At 40.3% G+C, this 18,153-nt stretch overlaps 1 protein-coding gene across 20 annotated transcripts in view; it reads right to left on the reverse strand.

Moving 5' to 3' along the window:
- Positions 1-18,153, reverse strand: part of AAK1 (AP2 associated kinase 1) — a 165,965-nt gene that overhangs the window by 22,880 nt on the left and 124,932 nt on the right. For 8 of the 20 annotated variants that reach the window (XM_045162275.1, XM_045162277.1, XM_045162271.1 and 5 more), the window contains exons 14-17: positions 15,225-15,457; positions 13,560-13,735; positions 11,981-12,085; positions 6,045-6,140 (exon numbers count right to left, since the gene is read on the reverse strand). In XM_045162275.1, coding sequence (XP_045018210.1) covers positions 6,045-6,140; positions 11,981-12,085; positions 13,560-13,735; positions 15,225-15,457 — 610 coding nt within the window. The remainder of the gene's footprint in view (positions 1-6,044; positions 6,141-11,980; positions 12,086-13,559; positions 13,736-15,224; positions 15,458-18,153) is intronic. The other 12 variants (XM_045162274.1, XM_045162278.1, XM_045162282.1 and 9 more) reach the window with 6 other exon arrangements.

An 18,153-nucleotide genomic window follows, 5' to 3' on the forward strand; every position in this document is an offset into this window, starting at 1 on the left:
CTTAGCACATAAAAGAGGTGTGAGATTACAGTAGCAAAAATAGGTGAAATTCTAGAATTTTCTCAAATGCCTTGGTATGAGAATAGAATGAGCAGAATTCCTTGAATAATGTGAAGTGGGAGGTGGAGGCAGCATGTAGAGGAAAAACAGGTGAGGGAGGTGGGAGGGGGGCTCAGGTGGAGAGGACACACATATGCCTGCTGCCAATTCATGTCAATGTGGCAAAAACCATCACAATAAAGTAATTATCCTCTAATTAAAACAAATAAATTGATTTTTTATAAAGAATAACATTAAAGGTTAAAAAAAAAAAAGAACCAGGGGACCTGGGTTCTGCACAAAGTTTGTGTGGCACTTTGGGCAAATCACTGTCTCTCTGGATCTAAGTCTTCCCACTGATAAAATGAAGATAAAGATGCTATCAACCTCTAAAAGTTCAATCATACAATGTGAGCGGAAAATCAAGAAGTAGGAACTGGTTGCTTAGAAGACAGACAGCTGAATGATGACACTGGAGCTCTGAACTGGTACTGACGGCAGAGAAGGACACCTGGAGGGCTCCTCAGTAACATGGGCAGGAGCTAAAACGAGTGGCCCCAAGGTGGCAGGTTTTGGGCAATGCAGACAGCTGTTCATCCTGCAAACTCAGCTCAGACATGCCCAGCCAGGTGAACAGGGAATGAGGCTGGGGGGAATATCTAAGCTTGCTTCTCATTTGAAAAAAGAACAAACTGCAATTTTTTTTTTTACCTTAGTGTAAAAATAATATCTGTTTACTGTATAAAATTTGGGAAATATAGATAAGCTCCAGGATAAAAGTAAAACTACCCCAAATTTCCCTTGTAGAGATAGCCACTGTTAAGTGTTTTTTGGGAAGATATATTTATTTTTGGCTGCCCAGGGTCTTCGTTGCTGCACAGGCTTTTTTTCTAGTTGCGGCAAGCCGGGGCTACTCGAGTTGCAGTGTGCAGGCTTCTCATTGCAGCAGTTTCTCTTGTTGCGGAGCACAGGCTCTGGGACACGTGGGCTCAGCAGTCGTGGCTCCCGGGCTCTAGAGCACAGGCTCTGTAGTTGGGGCTCACAAGTTTTGTTGCTCTCCCTGACCAGGGATCAAACCAGTGTCTCTTGCATTGCAAGGCAGTCTTAACCACTGGATCACCAGGGAAGCTCCACTGTTGAGTTTTAAACAAATACTCTTTCATTCTTTTCCTATATAAACTGATTGTTCAATGAATATTTAAGCATACTCAGGTCTTCATGGAGATAATGTATTAGAAAGGAACTGCTGTCAATAAGGAAGTAAAATCTCAAAGACCACATTATCCACCCCGAGAGCTGTACTAATGATGTTCCCACAAGCAGGATCAGAGTGTGTCCATTTTCTGATCCCTTCACTAAGCCTGAGGCACTGGGTTATTTCCATCTTTACCAAGCTGACAGCAGAAGCTGAGCACCTCACTGCTTTATAATTGGTATATTATATATACCAATTAAATGATAGTGAACTTTAAAAAAATATTACTTACTGATAATTCATACTTTATTTTATGAATTGCCTACTCATATTTTCCTGTTGGTGGTATTTTCCTATCACATTCTCAGTACTATAATCAGTTCTTTCCCAAGTCCCTGGGCTTCTCAAAAATGAGTCAGGTTAAGTGCTTGGAAAAGCACTGAAATCACAGTTAAAAGACTGAGAAGGTAGACTGCTAAAGAAAAATGGATGCACAATTAGTTAGCCTGGACAGTGGAGACCAAGACTGCTTTTGAAGGAGAGGACTGTTAGAACTTGGAAATGAAGGAGGGAGTGAAAGGGTCTTCTCTGAGCACCACCCCTCTCCTTCAAAGTAAGTCAAATGGCGTCAGGGACTAGGAGAAGAGAGGAGAAGGCAACTGCTGGAGCTGGGGGCAGGAAATCATCCATTTCAGATGTAGATCCCCCTCTCTCAAGGTTTAGTTACTGAAAACATATATCACAAAAAGGGTAATAAATTCTTCATAAACCAGTCTAAGGATAGATAATCAGAACCACTTCCTGGCATGAGACCAGGGAATACTGCAAGTTGTAAAATTTCTCTCTTAAAATCTCAAAAATGAGGATAGATATCTATTTATACAGACTAATAAGACTAAGGGCTTGCTCAGGGCCCATTCCAACCCTAATCAGAAATAGGCATGACGAATAAAGCAGAATGAACTTAAGACAGAGAAGAGCCAGAAGCAAGCCTCATCAAAAAACATGATATGGCTTCTCCAGCTTTGTGGCTTTGGAAATTGTATGTCTTGTTGACTTGGGGTGTGAGCCCTCAAGTCTTGTAACAGGAGATGCTGTTTTTAGAATTTAGCCACTCTAAACAGCTCCTATCACTGAGAAACCAGGCACTAAACTGTCTGTGACATCTACACGCTGGAATCAAAAGTCAATCTCCATGACCCATTCCAAGTCCATTTTAGAGAACTGAATCTGTGGGAAGAAAAACTTTCCAGAGTAAAGACACGCACTTTGATCTACTTTGGACCTTTTAATATCACAAGATGGCTGTAGGAAGTGAGGAAGATGCCAAGCAAATAGCTCTGAGAAGAATGACAATCTTAACAACAAACCACTAAGGAAATGCAGCTTCTCTTGCCTGCTTGTCGAAAGAAGACAGAGGGCTGTAAGCCAAGAAGTATTTTTTTTAAGTTATTAATTCTAGGAAGTAGCGCTCATGGGGCAACTAATGTGTTCCTGCTTAGTCTTGTGGAACAATGATGTCAAAAGCTCAGTATGAAGGGGTTGCTATAAAAATCCTTTCTTCAAACTCTGAGCACTGCTGGCAGAAATGTAAAGATGTATAGTCACTGTGGAAAACAGTATGGCAGTTCCTCAGAAAACTAAAAACCGATTTACCATACGTCCTAGAAATTCTATTTTCGGGTACATACCCCAAAGAATCTTGAGTTTTGAAGAGACATTTGCACAGTCATGTTCACCGAAGCATTATTCACAACAGCCCAAAGACAGAAGCAAACCATGTGTCAACTGATGGATGGATGAACAAAACACAATAGAATATTATTCAGCCTTAAGAAGAAAGGAATTTCTGACATATGCTACAATATGGATGAACCATGAGGCATTATGTCATGTGAAATGTTAGTCGCTCAGTCATGTCTAACTCTCTGCAACCCCATGGACAGTAGCCTGCCAGGCTCCTCTGTCCATGGAATTTTTCAGGCAAGAACAGGGTTGGAGTGATTTGACTAAAACCACCTAGCTACTAAGTGGCTAGAACCAAGCTCTTACATGTTCAAATCCATTCCTGTATTTCCCTAAACCTTAAGGTGAGCTCTCTAGTCAAAGGCCTGATTGATCTGGGATGGATGCAAAGGAGACCACTAGCTGCCTTGGGCTGTGGGCCAACAAAGAGCAAGGAGCTCAGTCACACAGAATTAGGGCCTCCCTTCCTCACTCACAAGGCAAGAGACTGTGTGACACACCCACCCGTTTGTATTATCTGTAGGCTCAAAGGATATTATATGTGTAAACATTTAAAGAGCATAAAATAAATGTCAAGTCATAAAAGACACAGTTGTCAGGAGACTGAGGTTCCATGACTCTCACCAACCCGGAAGGATGAGTGTTGGAGGGGAAAGCACGTATGTAAAACAAACCAACCAATACACCTGACCAGTGTCCACCATGGGGTGGAGAGAGTGACCAACTGCTTGCTTTGAGGGGCAGGAGACAAACCCGCAGTCTGCCACGGGACCAGAGACCCTGAATTCTCAGCCCTTTCCTCACTGGAGTATTTCGAGATGCTGCAGAAGGATATGGGGATAAAGAGCTATAACAGAATGCTGAATGTGCCACAGGCTGGGCATTGAAGTAAATGAAATATTCAGATACAATGGTCACTTGCCATCCTTAGCCCAAATTCCAGACAGCAGCATGAAAAGAGGGAACTGAGGATCTGCTGAGCTTAGCTACTACTTTCATCCAGGAGTTTGGCAGCTTCCTGACATGTGGGCTGTGGGCTGTTTATATCTCCTCAAACAGTGGGTAGCAGGCCTGGATCGGGGTTGGCAGAGTCACACATGGAAGGCTATGGAGCTAGGAGTCTGGGGTTTGGTGTTCAGGGACAGAAATGGAGAGTAATGGGACTGCCAAAAGCCTTTCAGCCTCAGGTTTTATTTAATTTATTCAACTGATCTGCAAATACTCAGTGAGTGCCAGCTATGCCCAGCAGTATTCCCGACACTGGCAGTACGCTGGCAAATAAGACAGACAAGGTCCCTTCCTCAGGACCTGACGTTCTGGTGGGGACTGAACAAGCAAACAAGAGACAATGAAGAAGTAAAAACAGACAATGTAATGATAGGTGCTGTGAAGAATAAAGCCAGGGAGCGTGACTGACAGTGCCCACAGGACCACATTGGGCCTCACTGAGAAGACAGCATTTAAGCTCAAGACCCAAATGTCGACTGACAAGAAGGAAAACCTTTCCAGGCAGAGTACCACAAAGTGCAAAGGCCCTGGGGTGGGAATCAGGTCAGCTTACTGAAGGAAGAAGTGAGGGGATGAATGCTCTGAGCTCAGGGCAGAGGGGCAGCCAAGGGCCAGAATCATCAGGGCCTTGTGGGTGTGGTAAGAAGCCTGGATTTTTGCTCAGTGATTTGAGAATTCAAAGGAGTAACATGTATGATTTATGCTTTCATCTTCTGGCTTGTGCCAAGAGGCCACCCTTCCAGCTTCTGCAGTTCATGGCCTATCTGGGTAAGAACAAGGCATGAACCTGAAGGGGTATCTGCTTGAAACTGGCCTGTCTAGGCCCTGCCAGGCATACCTGAAAGATGCAACAGAGAAAAGGACCTCCATTTGACACCTTTCTTCTCATTTCTTTAACTACCCTACCTGAGTCATTCCTTAATGATTTTAAGTATTTTTGACCTACCCCAGGTCCAGCCAGTTATACACAATACTACCTGATTAAGGCAAATTTCTGCTTCTTCTTAGAAGGGTCAACAAACTATCTAAAGAAAGAGAAACTGTCTTGGTACCCTAGCTGTGGGTCTGTTTTGTAAGTAGAGGATTTCCACATCACAATCCCTTCCAATTATGAAGCAATCAATCAAATAAATCCCTCTGACATTTTGAGAGAGAAGAAAAAACCAAACAGATTCTTTTAGTTCAAGAAATCGACAAGAGTAAGAATGAGGAAAAAGAAAAACTATCAACAGCAAAATGACCTCCAGTTATTTCTAAGGGGCTGGATCTACTTGCTTTTTGAAAGGGACTGATCAAGAAGGAAAGGGCAACTTCTGTCCCTCATATCATGTGCCTCTTCCCCTAAGAGAATGAGGAGGGGAGCAAAGGGAAATCTTTGGCATCATGAACCCAAACTGGAAAGCATCCAAGCATTGTTTTGAAAGCTGTTTCAATCAGACCACGCTAACCGTTTCTTACTTTTTCAGACTGCTTACTTAAACATCAGTACACGGCAGATTGTATGGGAGATGAGAACTACTTATCTTGATGATGAAAAGTCAAGCTCCGACAGTGGAAAGTAGTGGAACCTAGGTCTCCTGACTCATTCCCTATCAAATTTCATTATGTATTTTTATCTTATAAAAATAAAAACACATTAGAACAAAACAGGAACAGGAAGTCACTCATAATCCAATCAGTATACTATACTATTACGATTTTATTCCTTCCATCATGTGCTTGTAGGTTCCCCCCCACATACACTGTTATCATCACACTGGACTAAAAGTTCTTTGCAATACACAGGCCCTTCATATTACCATTAACACAGTCAAGGATATGAAACTTAACACTGATAGGATGTGGAATACAATTTGGTATAATCTGAGCTGAATTTACTGTCTTTGATAAGGATAAGTGCCTTCCAAGTGAATTTTGTCCCTTTTATTGAGACACAGTAAAAATATACAACAGTACCTATTATTAGGTCTTGGACTGCAGGTTGTTCTCATTGTGTTTAAAACAGAACTCTCAAGAGGCCCTGCGATGTAACTTAACTTCAGTTTTATTTACCTACCTGGTGCATCAGGTACTTGAAGAGGAATGAAAGGATCAGATACACTTAGAAGAGGAAGGCTAGAATCCATAGTCTGCCCACCCTTCCTTTTTTCAGCTGGAGTTGGTTGGAGGGGAAAGAAGGGTCAAGGAGACAGGGAAAAAAGAGAAAAGCAGAAAACATCAAGTAAATCTAGATGTATTTACCATCTATTAACCCAACTCAAATTATAAAGTAAGTCTAAATTTAGAGACAGAATAAAGAGAAATGAGTGGATATAATTCAATGTAATAGCAAAATATGTATGAGATATACACTCTGGTCCTCGCAGCACAGTCTGAGATGCAGTTAATGATAAAACTAGGATAGCTGTACATCTGAAATTTCTCTTCTTCCTTAGATACTGCAGTCTAGAGTGATGCCTTTCAGAATTCCTACAGCAATACTAGCCTCATCACACATTTTGGTAGGTAAACAAACTCTATTGTGTAATCTAGAATATGTGTATAGGTACTTCTTTTGTACCCATTTCCCTCTTGAGGTCCTTTAGGGACTGAATTCTATTCTATCACCAAATGTCTAATGTAATGCTAGGCAAACAGAGAGACAGAAACAGATTTCTTGCCTATTGCAAGGTTAGACAAGCCCTAACCTCTGGACAACCTCTACCATACTATTGGCATTCACTTTGTATTTGGCAAACTTATAGATTTACAAAAAATCTATACACCTTAAGGAATACCAGAGCTTGAAGGGATCTCAGGATTTTCTAGCACAATTTTCTTATTTTTCAGAAGAGAAAATGAAGCCCAGAAGTTAAGAGACTAACCAGAGGTCCACCAGCAGATCCATGATCAAAACACAGGTCTCCTAGTTCCTACTTTACCATGTTGTACCTTGCATTTTAATAATCAGTTTGTTTCTGAATTAAAATCTAATCTAGCCTTTTATAAAGTGGATGTACAAAAAAGTTTTAATTTTCAAATAATTATAGAATCATAGGAAGTTGCAGTACATAGAACCCTGTGAACCAGCTTCCCCCAGTGGCGAGTTCTTATAATTGTAGTTCATTATCATTGACGCTGGTGCAATTCTGTTGACTAACCTCTATCCCATTTATGTAAGTTTTCACATGTATTCATTTGTGTGTATGTGTGTGTATACACACAGTTCCTTGTAATTTGATTGTATGTATAAATTAGTCTAAGTACCACAACAATAATACACAACTGTTCTATCAGACAAAAATCTTCCCTGTACACCCACTCCTTACTCTTCTCCTAATCTAATTTTGTCATTTTGAGAATATCATTAAAGTGGGCTTCTAACTAAGCTTCGTTAAAGGCTGATGGAGAAAGAGAAGGGTAAAAATCACAGCTTTTAAGTCTTTGAAATATATTAAAATGAGATACAATGAAATATATTCAAAGAAAAATAACAAACTATGAAAAAATATATATAGCATAACTCAATGGCAACCCACTCCAGTGTTCTTGCCTGGAGAAGCCCACAGACGGAGAAGCCTGCAGTCCATGGGGTTGCACAGAGTCAGACATGACTGAAGCGACTTAGTAGTAGTAGTAGCATAACTCATTTTGAAAAATGTATGTATGCAGAAATAAAACTATGGACATAAATATTGTAAAACGTTAGCAATGCTTTCCTCTTGGAGTGGGGTTATGAGTTTCTTAATCTTGCTTCTTTGGGGTTTCAGCAAATGAATGTACATAATTTATCAACCAAAAACTATTTTAAAAAAAGAGGTACAATGTCAAGTTTTAATCATCTGCCCGTTTCTCCTCTAATGTATGGACATAGTTTAGTAACATTTTTGCAGCTTTTACCATAAAAATGTTAATGATAACCCTTGTGTCATCCTCCCCACCTCATTGCCACATTTCCTGCTGAGCTCCTCCCTTGGTTGGTTAGAAGGTCTAAAATCAGTGAACCATCTGAGCTTGATTAGAAACCTTCCAGAAAGTATTGCCACCCTGAACTTCATCAAATGGGGACATATTCATTTCTGGGACTTAGATATAATTTTCTTTCATTTGTAAAGAATGAAGATTCTTCTTCATTCACACTACAAATATGAACATAGAGAAAATACCAAATGTTCACAGAAAATGCTGCATAAACTGAGAGAAAAAGACGTTTTGTTATGTCTGCAAAAGCTTAATGTCATTGATCTATAAGATTTCTGAGATGTGTTTATGACTACCACTACTGTGCTGGGCTCTCAGGTACAAATCTCTACTCTGCCCTTCTCCACCGGGGACCCTGGGCAGGTCACTCAGGCTCTTGTGGGCTGTTGTGAGGGATCACTGGAGATAAAGTGAATAAAAGCACTTACTGGGCTTAGTGTGTAGCAGGTATTCAACATATGTACACTTTTATTACAGCCCTAATTTTACTCAAATATGTGTTTTCTAATTGTTGGGCCTTTAAAAAAACTGCTATTAATAGTCTTCAAAGTAAGCATAAAGGGGAGAAGACACAAAAATAAAAGCACAAAACAACTCTTTAAAAAAACAGTTTATACAGACAAACAACAAAACATAAGATATACAATAAGTTAGAATTAGGCATTAAAACTGGAAGTGGATGGAAAATGATTAGGAACCTTTGTCATTAACATTGACGAATCCAAGCTCCTATCCTTTGGCAGAAAGCAACACCTTTCCTTCACTCAACAAGACTGTACCAAGCCAAGCACTGTACTAAATGCTGGGATTCAGCAACAAAGAAGATTCTCCTAGAGCTATTCCACGACCCTCTTTTCCTACCCACACCATAACTGGTCATCACTGTGATGTTTCATCTCAAGGACAATGACCAATGCTTTATACATCTGGTATAGTCAAACTAAATATCCAACCCTGAGCACTTTAAGCCAGACCAAAATACCAATAAACTTAAAAATTCTACAGACCAGACAACAAAGCTAAAAATAAAAAATAACGCACAAAAAGTTTTAACTATTTAATATTTGAAGTGTACACCTTCCGAATAACTCCAATGCCTATTTCAAAATACTGAAAACATCATATGAAGACTTATGAGATACAGTTAAAACTTGAGCTTTTTCTTACAAGGGAAACACACAGCTATTAGAAAGCACTCTCAATAACAGTATAATCCTCAAAAGGTGGGGTAGGGTGGGCAACTGGAAAAAGGCGACAAGGGAGTAATAAATTATGTGTGAAAAAGTCTTCCTGGAGATTACAGTCTCCCTCCCCACACTCATGCTGGTTGAAAATCTCTCTTATATTGAGAGAAAAACTCTAATTTTTTTTTTTTAAGAATTAAAAAATTTACTATGTATTCTTTTTGAAATCAGCAAAGTGGGCCTAAAAAAGGGAACTGTAATCAAAAAGATAACGGCAACAGTCAAAGAATTAGAAGACAGAAAAACAGTTCTATAGAGTTGTCTTTGAAAGATAATAAAACAGCAAATCTCTAGTTAGAGTTACCAAGAAAAAGAGCAACACAAATGCATACAATAAAACTGATGTATGGCAAGAAAATACTACAAAAGATTTCAATGTGCTCTTCCACCTTATTAAAAAATTTTTGAAACTATAGATGATTTTCTAGGAAAATATTACTAAATTTGCCTTATTATGAGGCAGAATACCTGAGAGAGGAAGTTCTAGAGCCAAATGTTAGGACACTAGCTGTCCTAACTCTGCTATTTACTAGCTATGCGACTCTGGGAAAGAGACTAGTCTGTACTCAGTCACCTCAACCATAACTGATATGCAGATGGTATGGCAACCTTTGAGGGTTGTTGAGAGGGTCAGATGAGATAATACTCATATAGGACAAATGACAAACTGTAGGATTGCCTACAATATATGACACATGAAGCACTCTTACATATTAATAAGAACAAAACAAACATAGAACAATAAAAAAAAGGACACAAACAACACAAATTCCAAAAGTAATAAAAATGGCCAGTAAACAGTGTCCTCTATCTAAAACCTCTAAGCTGGTCTGGGTGGGAAAATGAGGTGAAAATTATTCTCATCTATTGTTAATTGAAATAAAATTTGATTAGCATTCTTGGAAAGTGATTTGGATATAGGTATCATAAAGCCTTAAATACATATATATCTGTTGATTTAGCAAATAATCTCCTAGAAGTTATCTTAAGGAAATGGTAAAGGATATAAATAAAAACTTAGCTTCAGGAATGTTTACGTGGTGAAAATTAGTAACAACCTAAGTATTCGACAGGAGAAGGAAATGGCAACCCACTCCAGTATTCTTGCCTGGAGAACCCTGTGGACAGAGGAGCCTGGTTGGCTGCCGTCCATAGGGTCGCAGAGAGTTGGACACGACTGAAGCAACTTAGCAGGCACTGGAGAAAGAAATAGCAACCCTCTCCAGTGTTCTTGCCTGGAGAATCCCAGGGACAGAGGAGCCTGCTGGGCTGCCATCTATGGGGTCGCACAGAATCAGACATGACTGAAGCGACTGAGCGGCAGCAGCAGCAAGTATTCGTCAAAAGTGATGTTAAATACAATGCTATTATTCTTCCATTAAAAATCATGTTATAGACTAATATTTATCAACATGGAAAACTAATTCCCATATAATGTACACAAAATGAATAACAAACTGGACAACAGAAAGCTCCTCCATAGCAAGAACTACCTCTGTAGTTACAGAGGCCATATTATCACAATGCAACTAAAATATATCTTAAGTAACTTTAGGGTAAAGAAATCAAAACTTAAATTTAAAAATGTCCAGAAAACAAGAATAAGACAACATTACATATTAAATATTACAGAATGACAGCCAAAGTTCTAATAAGAAATAAATTTATGAGGTTAGAAAAACTACTAACACACATAAAGAAAGCAGGAAGAAAGAATATAAAGAGTTAAAATCAGTAATTAATCAATATAATTTAAAAGATCAATTTTGAAGGATATCAGATTCCATATCCTACAAAGAACATAGTCAAAACCTTACATCCATTGCTGAGGAATTTATAACAGTAAAATGTTGACATAAAATTAACGTTTAAGAAAGAGGTACTTGGTTAAATATACTAGGATATATCCACATAAAGGAATTTTATGTAGACGATTTAAAAGTTACATTCGAGGAGTTTCTCTAATGATATAAGGGAAAAAATGCTAAATTTTTAAAATAAAAATCAGGCTTTAAAATGTGACTATAAAAATGTATGCTGGAGTCATAAACTGAGGGTGAAAATTGTGTACAAAACAGCGGACACCTGTGTGTTCATAAAGAAGAAGATCCATAACTTTCCTCAGATTCTCAAAAGATCTCTGTGACCCTAAAAGAATTAACTGCTACTGAGAGACATCAAAATGGTATCCAAAATGTTATTTCTTGTGTTAATTTCTTGGGGATGAGATCATGGGGCTTTTAACTTTCTTCTCTGTACTTTCCTATAAATTACTAAATAAAACATATTGTTTATTAATAAAAGGGAAAATTAGGTTATTATTATTACTTCGAGAATTTTTTAAAAGTCTCATTTAAAAAGACCTCTCTCTCTCCCCAGAAGCACAGACACACATGCACAAGAACAAGCATAGCAGAATCTCAGATATAGGACAGAACACCTAATTCTTAGAATCCTCCCAGTCATTCCAAAGAACCTAAGCAATTACAAGACAGTAACAGAGTGATGTTTCTGAAATTTAGAAATATTTGCTTAAAAACATGTCTATGGACTTGAGAGAACAAATCCTGTATATAACTGCCAGATCATTCTGACAATCTAATTCAAAGAAACTCTAGATCATTTTTTAATCACCATCTATTTTTAGGAAATCTTTTGAATGAAGGAAAATATGTTAACCCCAGGATCTGGGGCTCGCTGGCATGCTAGGGTCATCTGTGGACTGGAACCCAGTAGTGGGAAGGTAACAACAGTGAAGTCTTGAGTTACAGATGTCTGCCATACTAACCAGTTCCAGCAGAAAATGAGGAAGCAGCAAAAGCATCACCTTGGGTTGGTTGAAAGCCTGGGATCAAACTTTCAGCAGAGCCTCCAAGCTTCTCAGGATACTTGCCTGGAGGGACAAAACACCACTCAGTTCATCCCAGGAGAATCCCACAATGCACACCCAGGCAGGAGGTGAAGAGCATCCTCCAAACTGACATCACTCTTGACTATTTTTACCACAGAAGGGCAACACCTTGGCTATTCAAAGGTCTTTATCTAGCCACTGCAGTAACTGAGAAACAGCTGAGCAAAGAAAGGAAGTCTGAAGCCCTAAAGCTTGAGCATATTACTCACAGCAGAATGCCTTCAGCCTTCACACTGAGTCCATTTATCTCTACATAATTCTAATGAGTGTGATAATCTGTTTTCCACATTAGAAGCAGTTAGGAGAGCGAGTGAGAAGAAAGATGGCAGTAGTGAGATGTTATGAGGGATGGGCACAATGACAACAGCTTAATGTAAAAGCCAACAGCTGAATAACAAGAAGAGTGACAGGAAATTATTAAAAAATAGAGACAAGAATTTTAAAACTAGGGCGTCACTTAATAGAGTGCAAAATACTAATTTTCAGTAGTCCATGAAGGTGTTTCTGTTTATAATCTAGAGCAATAGCTGGTATACCTAATGATAGCACAAACTGACAATGAATGTCAAAGGAAATTAAATCCTATTCCCTATGAAGACTAAAAAGAAAAGGGGGCAAGAAAGCATATGGATTTTGTTGTTGTTTAGTCGCTAAGTCGTGTTCAACTCTTTTCGACCTCATGGACTGTAACTCGCCAGGCTCCTCTGTCCATGGAATTTTCCAGGCAAGAATACTCGAGTGGGTTGCCATTTCCTTCTCCAGGGAATCTTCCCAACCCAGAGATTGAACCTGCATCTCCTGCACTGGTAGGCAGATTCTTTAGCACTGAGCCACCAGGGAAGCCTATACATATTTTAAATCATGTCCATAAAATAACAAAACTAAAATGTTTGATCAAAGCTCTTATCATTCACTCTATTCTGATCATTCTTTTAGCCTGTGCTTTTGTTGACACTAAGGTACTTTTTTTTGAACTGTATCATATTGTAGAATTTTTCCCAGGGTATATACTGTTGTTTTCTGGCGGGAAGAGAGAGAGAGAGAGAGAGAGAGAGAGAGAGAGAGAGAGTGTGTGTGTGTGTGTGTGTGTGTGTGTGTGTGTGAAAGAGTGTGTGTGTGTGTGTGTGTAGGCATCCTGCCTTTCATATTAGCCAGTGGATTTGAGGGTGCTACTGTTTGGAGGTGCCATCACACCTCCAAAGAGTAAATGTGCTTGACACTATCATACTGATCTCTGCTACCAAACCTATCCTAAATGTTTCCAACTCTCCCTGCTGCTCCCACAACACAACCAGGACTTCCTGAGGAAAGAAAAAGACTTCAGCTCTCTGGTGAAAATATAAATTGATTTGCACACATACTTCAAAGTCAAGTCTTGGGTCCAAACCTACATTTTCACAGGCATACCCCTCTAGAATTAAGGTTCAATACCCTCAAAAAGATACTGATTACTCACCTTCCCCCAGCTTGGCAAAGTCCTTATTTAGCAGTTCTTCAGCTGTGAGTTTGGAGAAATTGTCGTCATCAAAGGGATTCCACGTAGAACCTTCTGAAGGATTATAAACATTTTGCTGGGAGGCCCGAGGGGAGCCTGAAGGAGTGGTGGTTGCAGACCTAGGTAGGTTCCCACCCCCACGAAATAAAAAGATACATGAAGGTTGAAAAGGGTCAATCTATTCTTCTTGTTTCAAGATTAAATTATTTTCTAAGTCTAACCAACATCTTCCACAGTATTTTTCTAAAAGGTCTTCCCGAGGCAATGGAAGTTTCCACAGATGCCCTTTCCACTGTGTGAAACAAACATCTCTCTTTCTTTTGTGATTCACTATCTCTCATTACTTCTTTAATCTCTCGCTTATTAGATTTTTGGCCTCATCTGTGAGTTCTTTCATTCAGGATCCCAAACCAACCTGTTGCTGGGCTCATTCACCCTGTGGTGACCACTGTAACAACTGGCCCCAGAGGGGCTGAGGCCTATTCTGGCTGCCTCACATCTGTCAGGGTCCTGCATCAGTGGACACCATCACAGTTAAAGAGCAATAGAGACAGTTTCCACCATCCTGGGCTCCTGGGTGTCATTACCTAATTTCCTCTTAAGTTTCTCTTGATGCCCTTTGCATTTAGCTAATGACTTAAAGATTTTTAACTTTAGCACATGGTTCCAAGAAAGTGGAGAAGGCAGTGGCAACCCACTCCAGTACTCTTGCCTGGAAAATCCCATGGATGGAGGAGCCTGGTAGGCTGCAATCCATGGGGTTGCTAAGAGTCAGACACGACTGAGCGACTTCACTTTCACTTTCCTGCATTGGAGAAGGAAATGGCAACCCACTCCAGTATTCTTGCCTGGAGAATCCCAGGGATGGGGGAGCCTGGTGGGCTGCCGTCTATGGGGTCGCACAGAGTCAGACACGACCGAAACAACTTAGCAGCAGTAGCAACAATGACTTAAAGATTTTTAACTTTAGTACATGGTTCCAAGAAAGTTGAGGGTTTGACACTGCATTTACGCAACAAACACTCATTGAGATCTACTTGATGTCAGGCACAGAGCCTGTCACCAGATTTACTAAGCTTGGTTAAACCATGGTGCTTGTTACGGACGAACCTACAGGCCAGGTCAGCTAGACATACAAACAAATAATACAGTGTGATACATGCTCAAAAGACAGTTTAGACAAAATTATATATGATACTAGAGGAAGGGTCAAAGAAACAATAACTGTGTACATGGATCTTAATGAACAAACAAGCAGTTCCTAAGTGGAACAGAAGGAAACTGGCAGTTCTACCAGTGTGATACAATAGGCCTTGATCTGTTAACCAGTCAGTTCAGATATTATTCCACAGAAAATGGGGAGTCAAGAAAATGTTATCGGCTTGTAGAGATGAAGAATTTAGAAAACACTCTATATGGTATGGGATGGATGAGAGACTGAAACAGTGAGGCAAGTAAAAAATTATTTTTTAAGATCGGTCTGATCTATGCACTACAGGAAAATTCAGTTTCTCATTAAACCCAGACACGCACCCCTATACGTACACCTATACACAGTTATGTACATAGCAAAAATTATACAGCAATGGCCCCCCAGCAGCCCTTGCCCACAGAAGCAGTACATACTTGGACTTATTGAGACTGGCCTCAGCTGCAGCTGCTTGGAGCAGCTGGGTTGATTTGCTGGCAGGGACCCCAAAGACTGCGCTGTGGGTCACGTCGCTGAGAATTCGCCTGTGCCCAGCACGCTGGGCTTTGGGGGATGATGGAGGAGTGAGAGATCCGAGTTTCTGCCCCTGGATGGTAGGAGGTGGGGTTGTCTGAACCTTTGGCTGTTGTCTTATTGGGGCTTGAATCTGCTAGGAAGAGAGATGAAAGTGTTCAAGAGAGGGGAGATGGGTGGGGGAGGAGAAGAAAAACAAATAAGCAGACAAGCATAACAAAAAATGCCATGTTTGAGCTAACATATGGCTCAAATGGCACAGTTTCTCCATAACACCCAGACTGTCTAGGCGTCCTTGAAAATCTGAGATGCAGCCTTGAGCCTGATACCAACAGAGTACTTACCTGGTGCTTATATATACATTTCAGTCTTCATCAGCAATAATAAACAAGGTAACCATATGCAAGTCGACCCAAAGACTGCAGAAGTCATCCCTAGGTCTAAAGATCTAGAAAGTTTCCTAAAGGACAATTTTATGCTTTCAAAATTCGTTCAGAATGCCTCCAAAGGGTAGGCTTCAAGCATTCCACTACCAGAGTCACAAGCCAACAAAGGCTCACCTCCAGCTAAAACACGATTGAGCTGAGTGAGTTCTGCTAAGAGATCCCTGACTTTCTGAGAGAACACAGACTACTAGTTAGAGATAAGTGAGACAGAATTTCACTGTGATTAAGAAATAGCAGTTCTTTTTTGCTTTTGCTGTTAACACTCTGTTTCGTTGACAGGATGGGTCTTACAGGATTCTGTTTCTGCAGTGACCTCTGAGAAAATGTAAGCATGGGGGCAGTTGGATTAATCTGTTATAATCTTCCTTTTGGAAATGGCACCAAAGAACAAGGTAGAGGACAATAAGAAAAAAATTTAAAAGCCCTTGATGATGACTGACCTAATAATATGAGATGTGGGCCTTTTTTAGAAGGCAGGCAGGATGCACTGTCACCACAGAAAAACAAACTGGAGGGAACATCCTTGTTCCCATGTGGTGAGTTTTTAAGCATAAGCCGTGATCTACAAAGTGCCATGTCAAGAAAATGATCAAATTAAAAAGGTTAAAGAGGAACACCTAATCCTTTTCTTCCTAACTGTCAATCCAGAGATAAAGGAACTTAAGACTATTCAATGCCTCAGGGGTTGAACTATCCCTTCCCTCCAGTCTCTCATCTCAGATTGGAGCTGTCCCTCCACGCTGCAGGTCAGCTCCTACATTCTATGTCTTCAAAGGTTGGCCCTGGGAGAGATTCCAGAAACTAGTGTCCAGCTACTTGGATCAGGATGCTGACAGCCTGGAGGTTTCTGTCCTTATACCGACTCAGGCTTTAATTTTACTGAGGCAAGCTATGTGCATATAAGAGTACACAACCACTCACCAACTGAATGAATGAAATAATATAAGGTTCTAATGTTGATCAAATTAAGGTCAGAGGGTAAAGCACTTTGCATCTCTGAGGGAGAAGCAAAGTGCTCTGTGAAGCAGCCCAGAGCTCCAGCTCCACAACTTCCTCAGGGCTCCAGGAAGCAACAGCCAACCTAACTAAAGCCAGTCCCCGCAGGGACAAGAAGGGATTTAAGGACAGAACTAGATTTGCTTATTTCTTGGAGTTTAGGACATCCATTACTCTGAAAAGGGTACTTAACTGTTGAGGCGCTTTATTTTGAAGAGTTCAAACTACTCGGAGAACATTTTCCCTTCTTCTCACCTATTCTCTGTATGCCGCACACTGGAGAACACATGCTTCTGTCATGACGACACCTTATCCTACCACAGCTACCAATTCAAAGTGGCTGCAACCCATCCAGCCACATCCCACAACAGCCTTATCAAGCAGTTTTACTTCCAATCAGAATCTCAGACTGAAGACTCAAGAGGGATCTTAAGACAGCATGGATTCCAACTCCCTCGTTTTAGAGATGATAAGACCAAAGCCCCCTGAGGTTAAGTGCTTGCTCAAGGTCACAAGGTCAATTGAGGGCAAAATCCATGTCTCGACTATCGCTCAGGACTCTCTTTTTTTGCACAACGATGCTTCCTCATCCAAAAATGAGATTATGGAAGAGGAGGAGAGAGACACATAACACAGGGGGAGAGAAGCAAGGTAGACTCAACATGTCTATCTTGCCAAAAATTTTTTAAAAAGCAAAACACGTAACTATGAAAGAAGTATAATCACATCAAGAAATATAAGAATACAGACAAGGGGAGGAAAACCACCTCAACTTCCACTCCACTACTCTAGTACAATTGTTCTTATCTCTTATTTGGTATCTTATATTTATGTCTATTTCAAGGACATACTCTTCCTGTAATTTCATCTCTCCTTTAGCATTACGCCATGAGCATTTCCATACTGTTGTACAGACTTTTATAACCATGACTTTTAAGGACTGCATAGTTAGGTTGTTGGAATGAGGAATGTTGCTTCCATGCCTGTGTTGATCATTAAGACTGCAGTAAACCTCTGTGGGATACGGCCACATCCCTGCTGTGAAAGGGCTGCATGGTACAATTTACATTCACTTATCTGCTTCTCTAGGTAAGTCCTATAAAGTCATGGGAAGAAGGGAAGGGTCAAGGCCAGGAAACTCTCTGGCTCCTAGCTGAAGCCCATTCTGCTCTTGTCCCCTCTCCATACTCTTAACCAACTACCCCTGAACAAAGTGCCCAAGTATTTTTTCATTCAAAAAACATGGAGAAGGATCACAGTTCATTCCCGGAAAAGTGGATATTTTGTCCACGGCCAGCAGAGAGGGTTCCCGTGAGAAGTGTACAGTCAATGGCAGCACTGTCATAACCTTGGATGAGCACTGCTGGTGCCCTTGAACATGGATCAGGAT

This window comes from Bubalus bubalis, chromosome 12, assembly GCF_019923935.1.
Source record: "Bubalus bubalis isolate 160015118507 breed Murrah chromosome 12, NDDB_SH_1, whole genome shotgun sequence".
NCBI classification, from domain to species: Eukaryota; Metazoa; Chordata; class Mammalia; order Artiodactyla; family Bovidae; genus Bubalus; species Bubalus bubalis.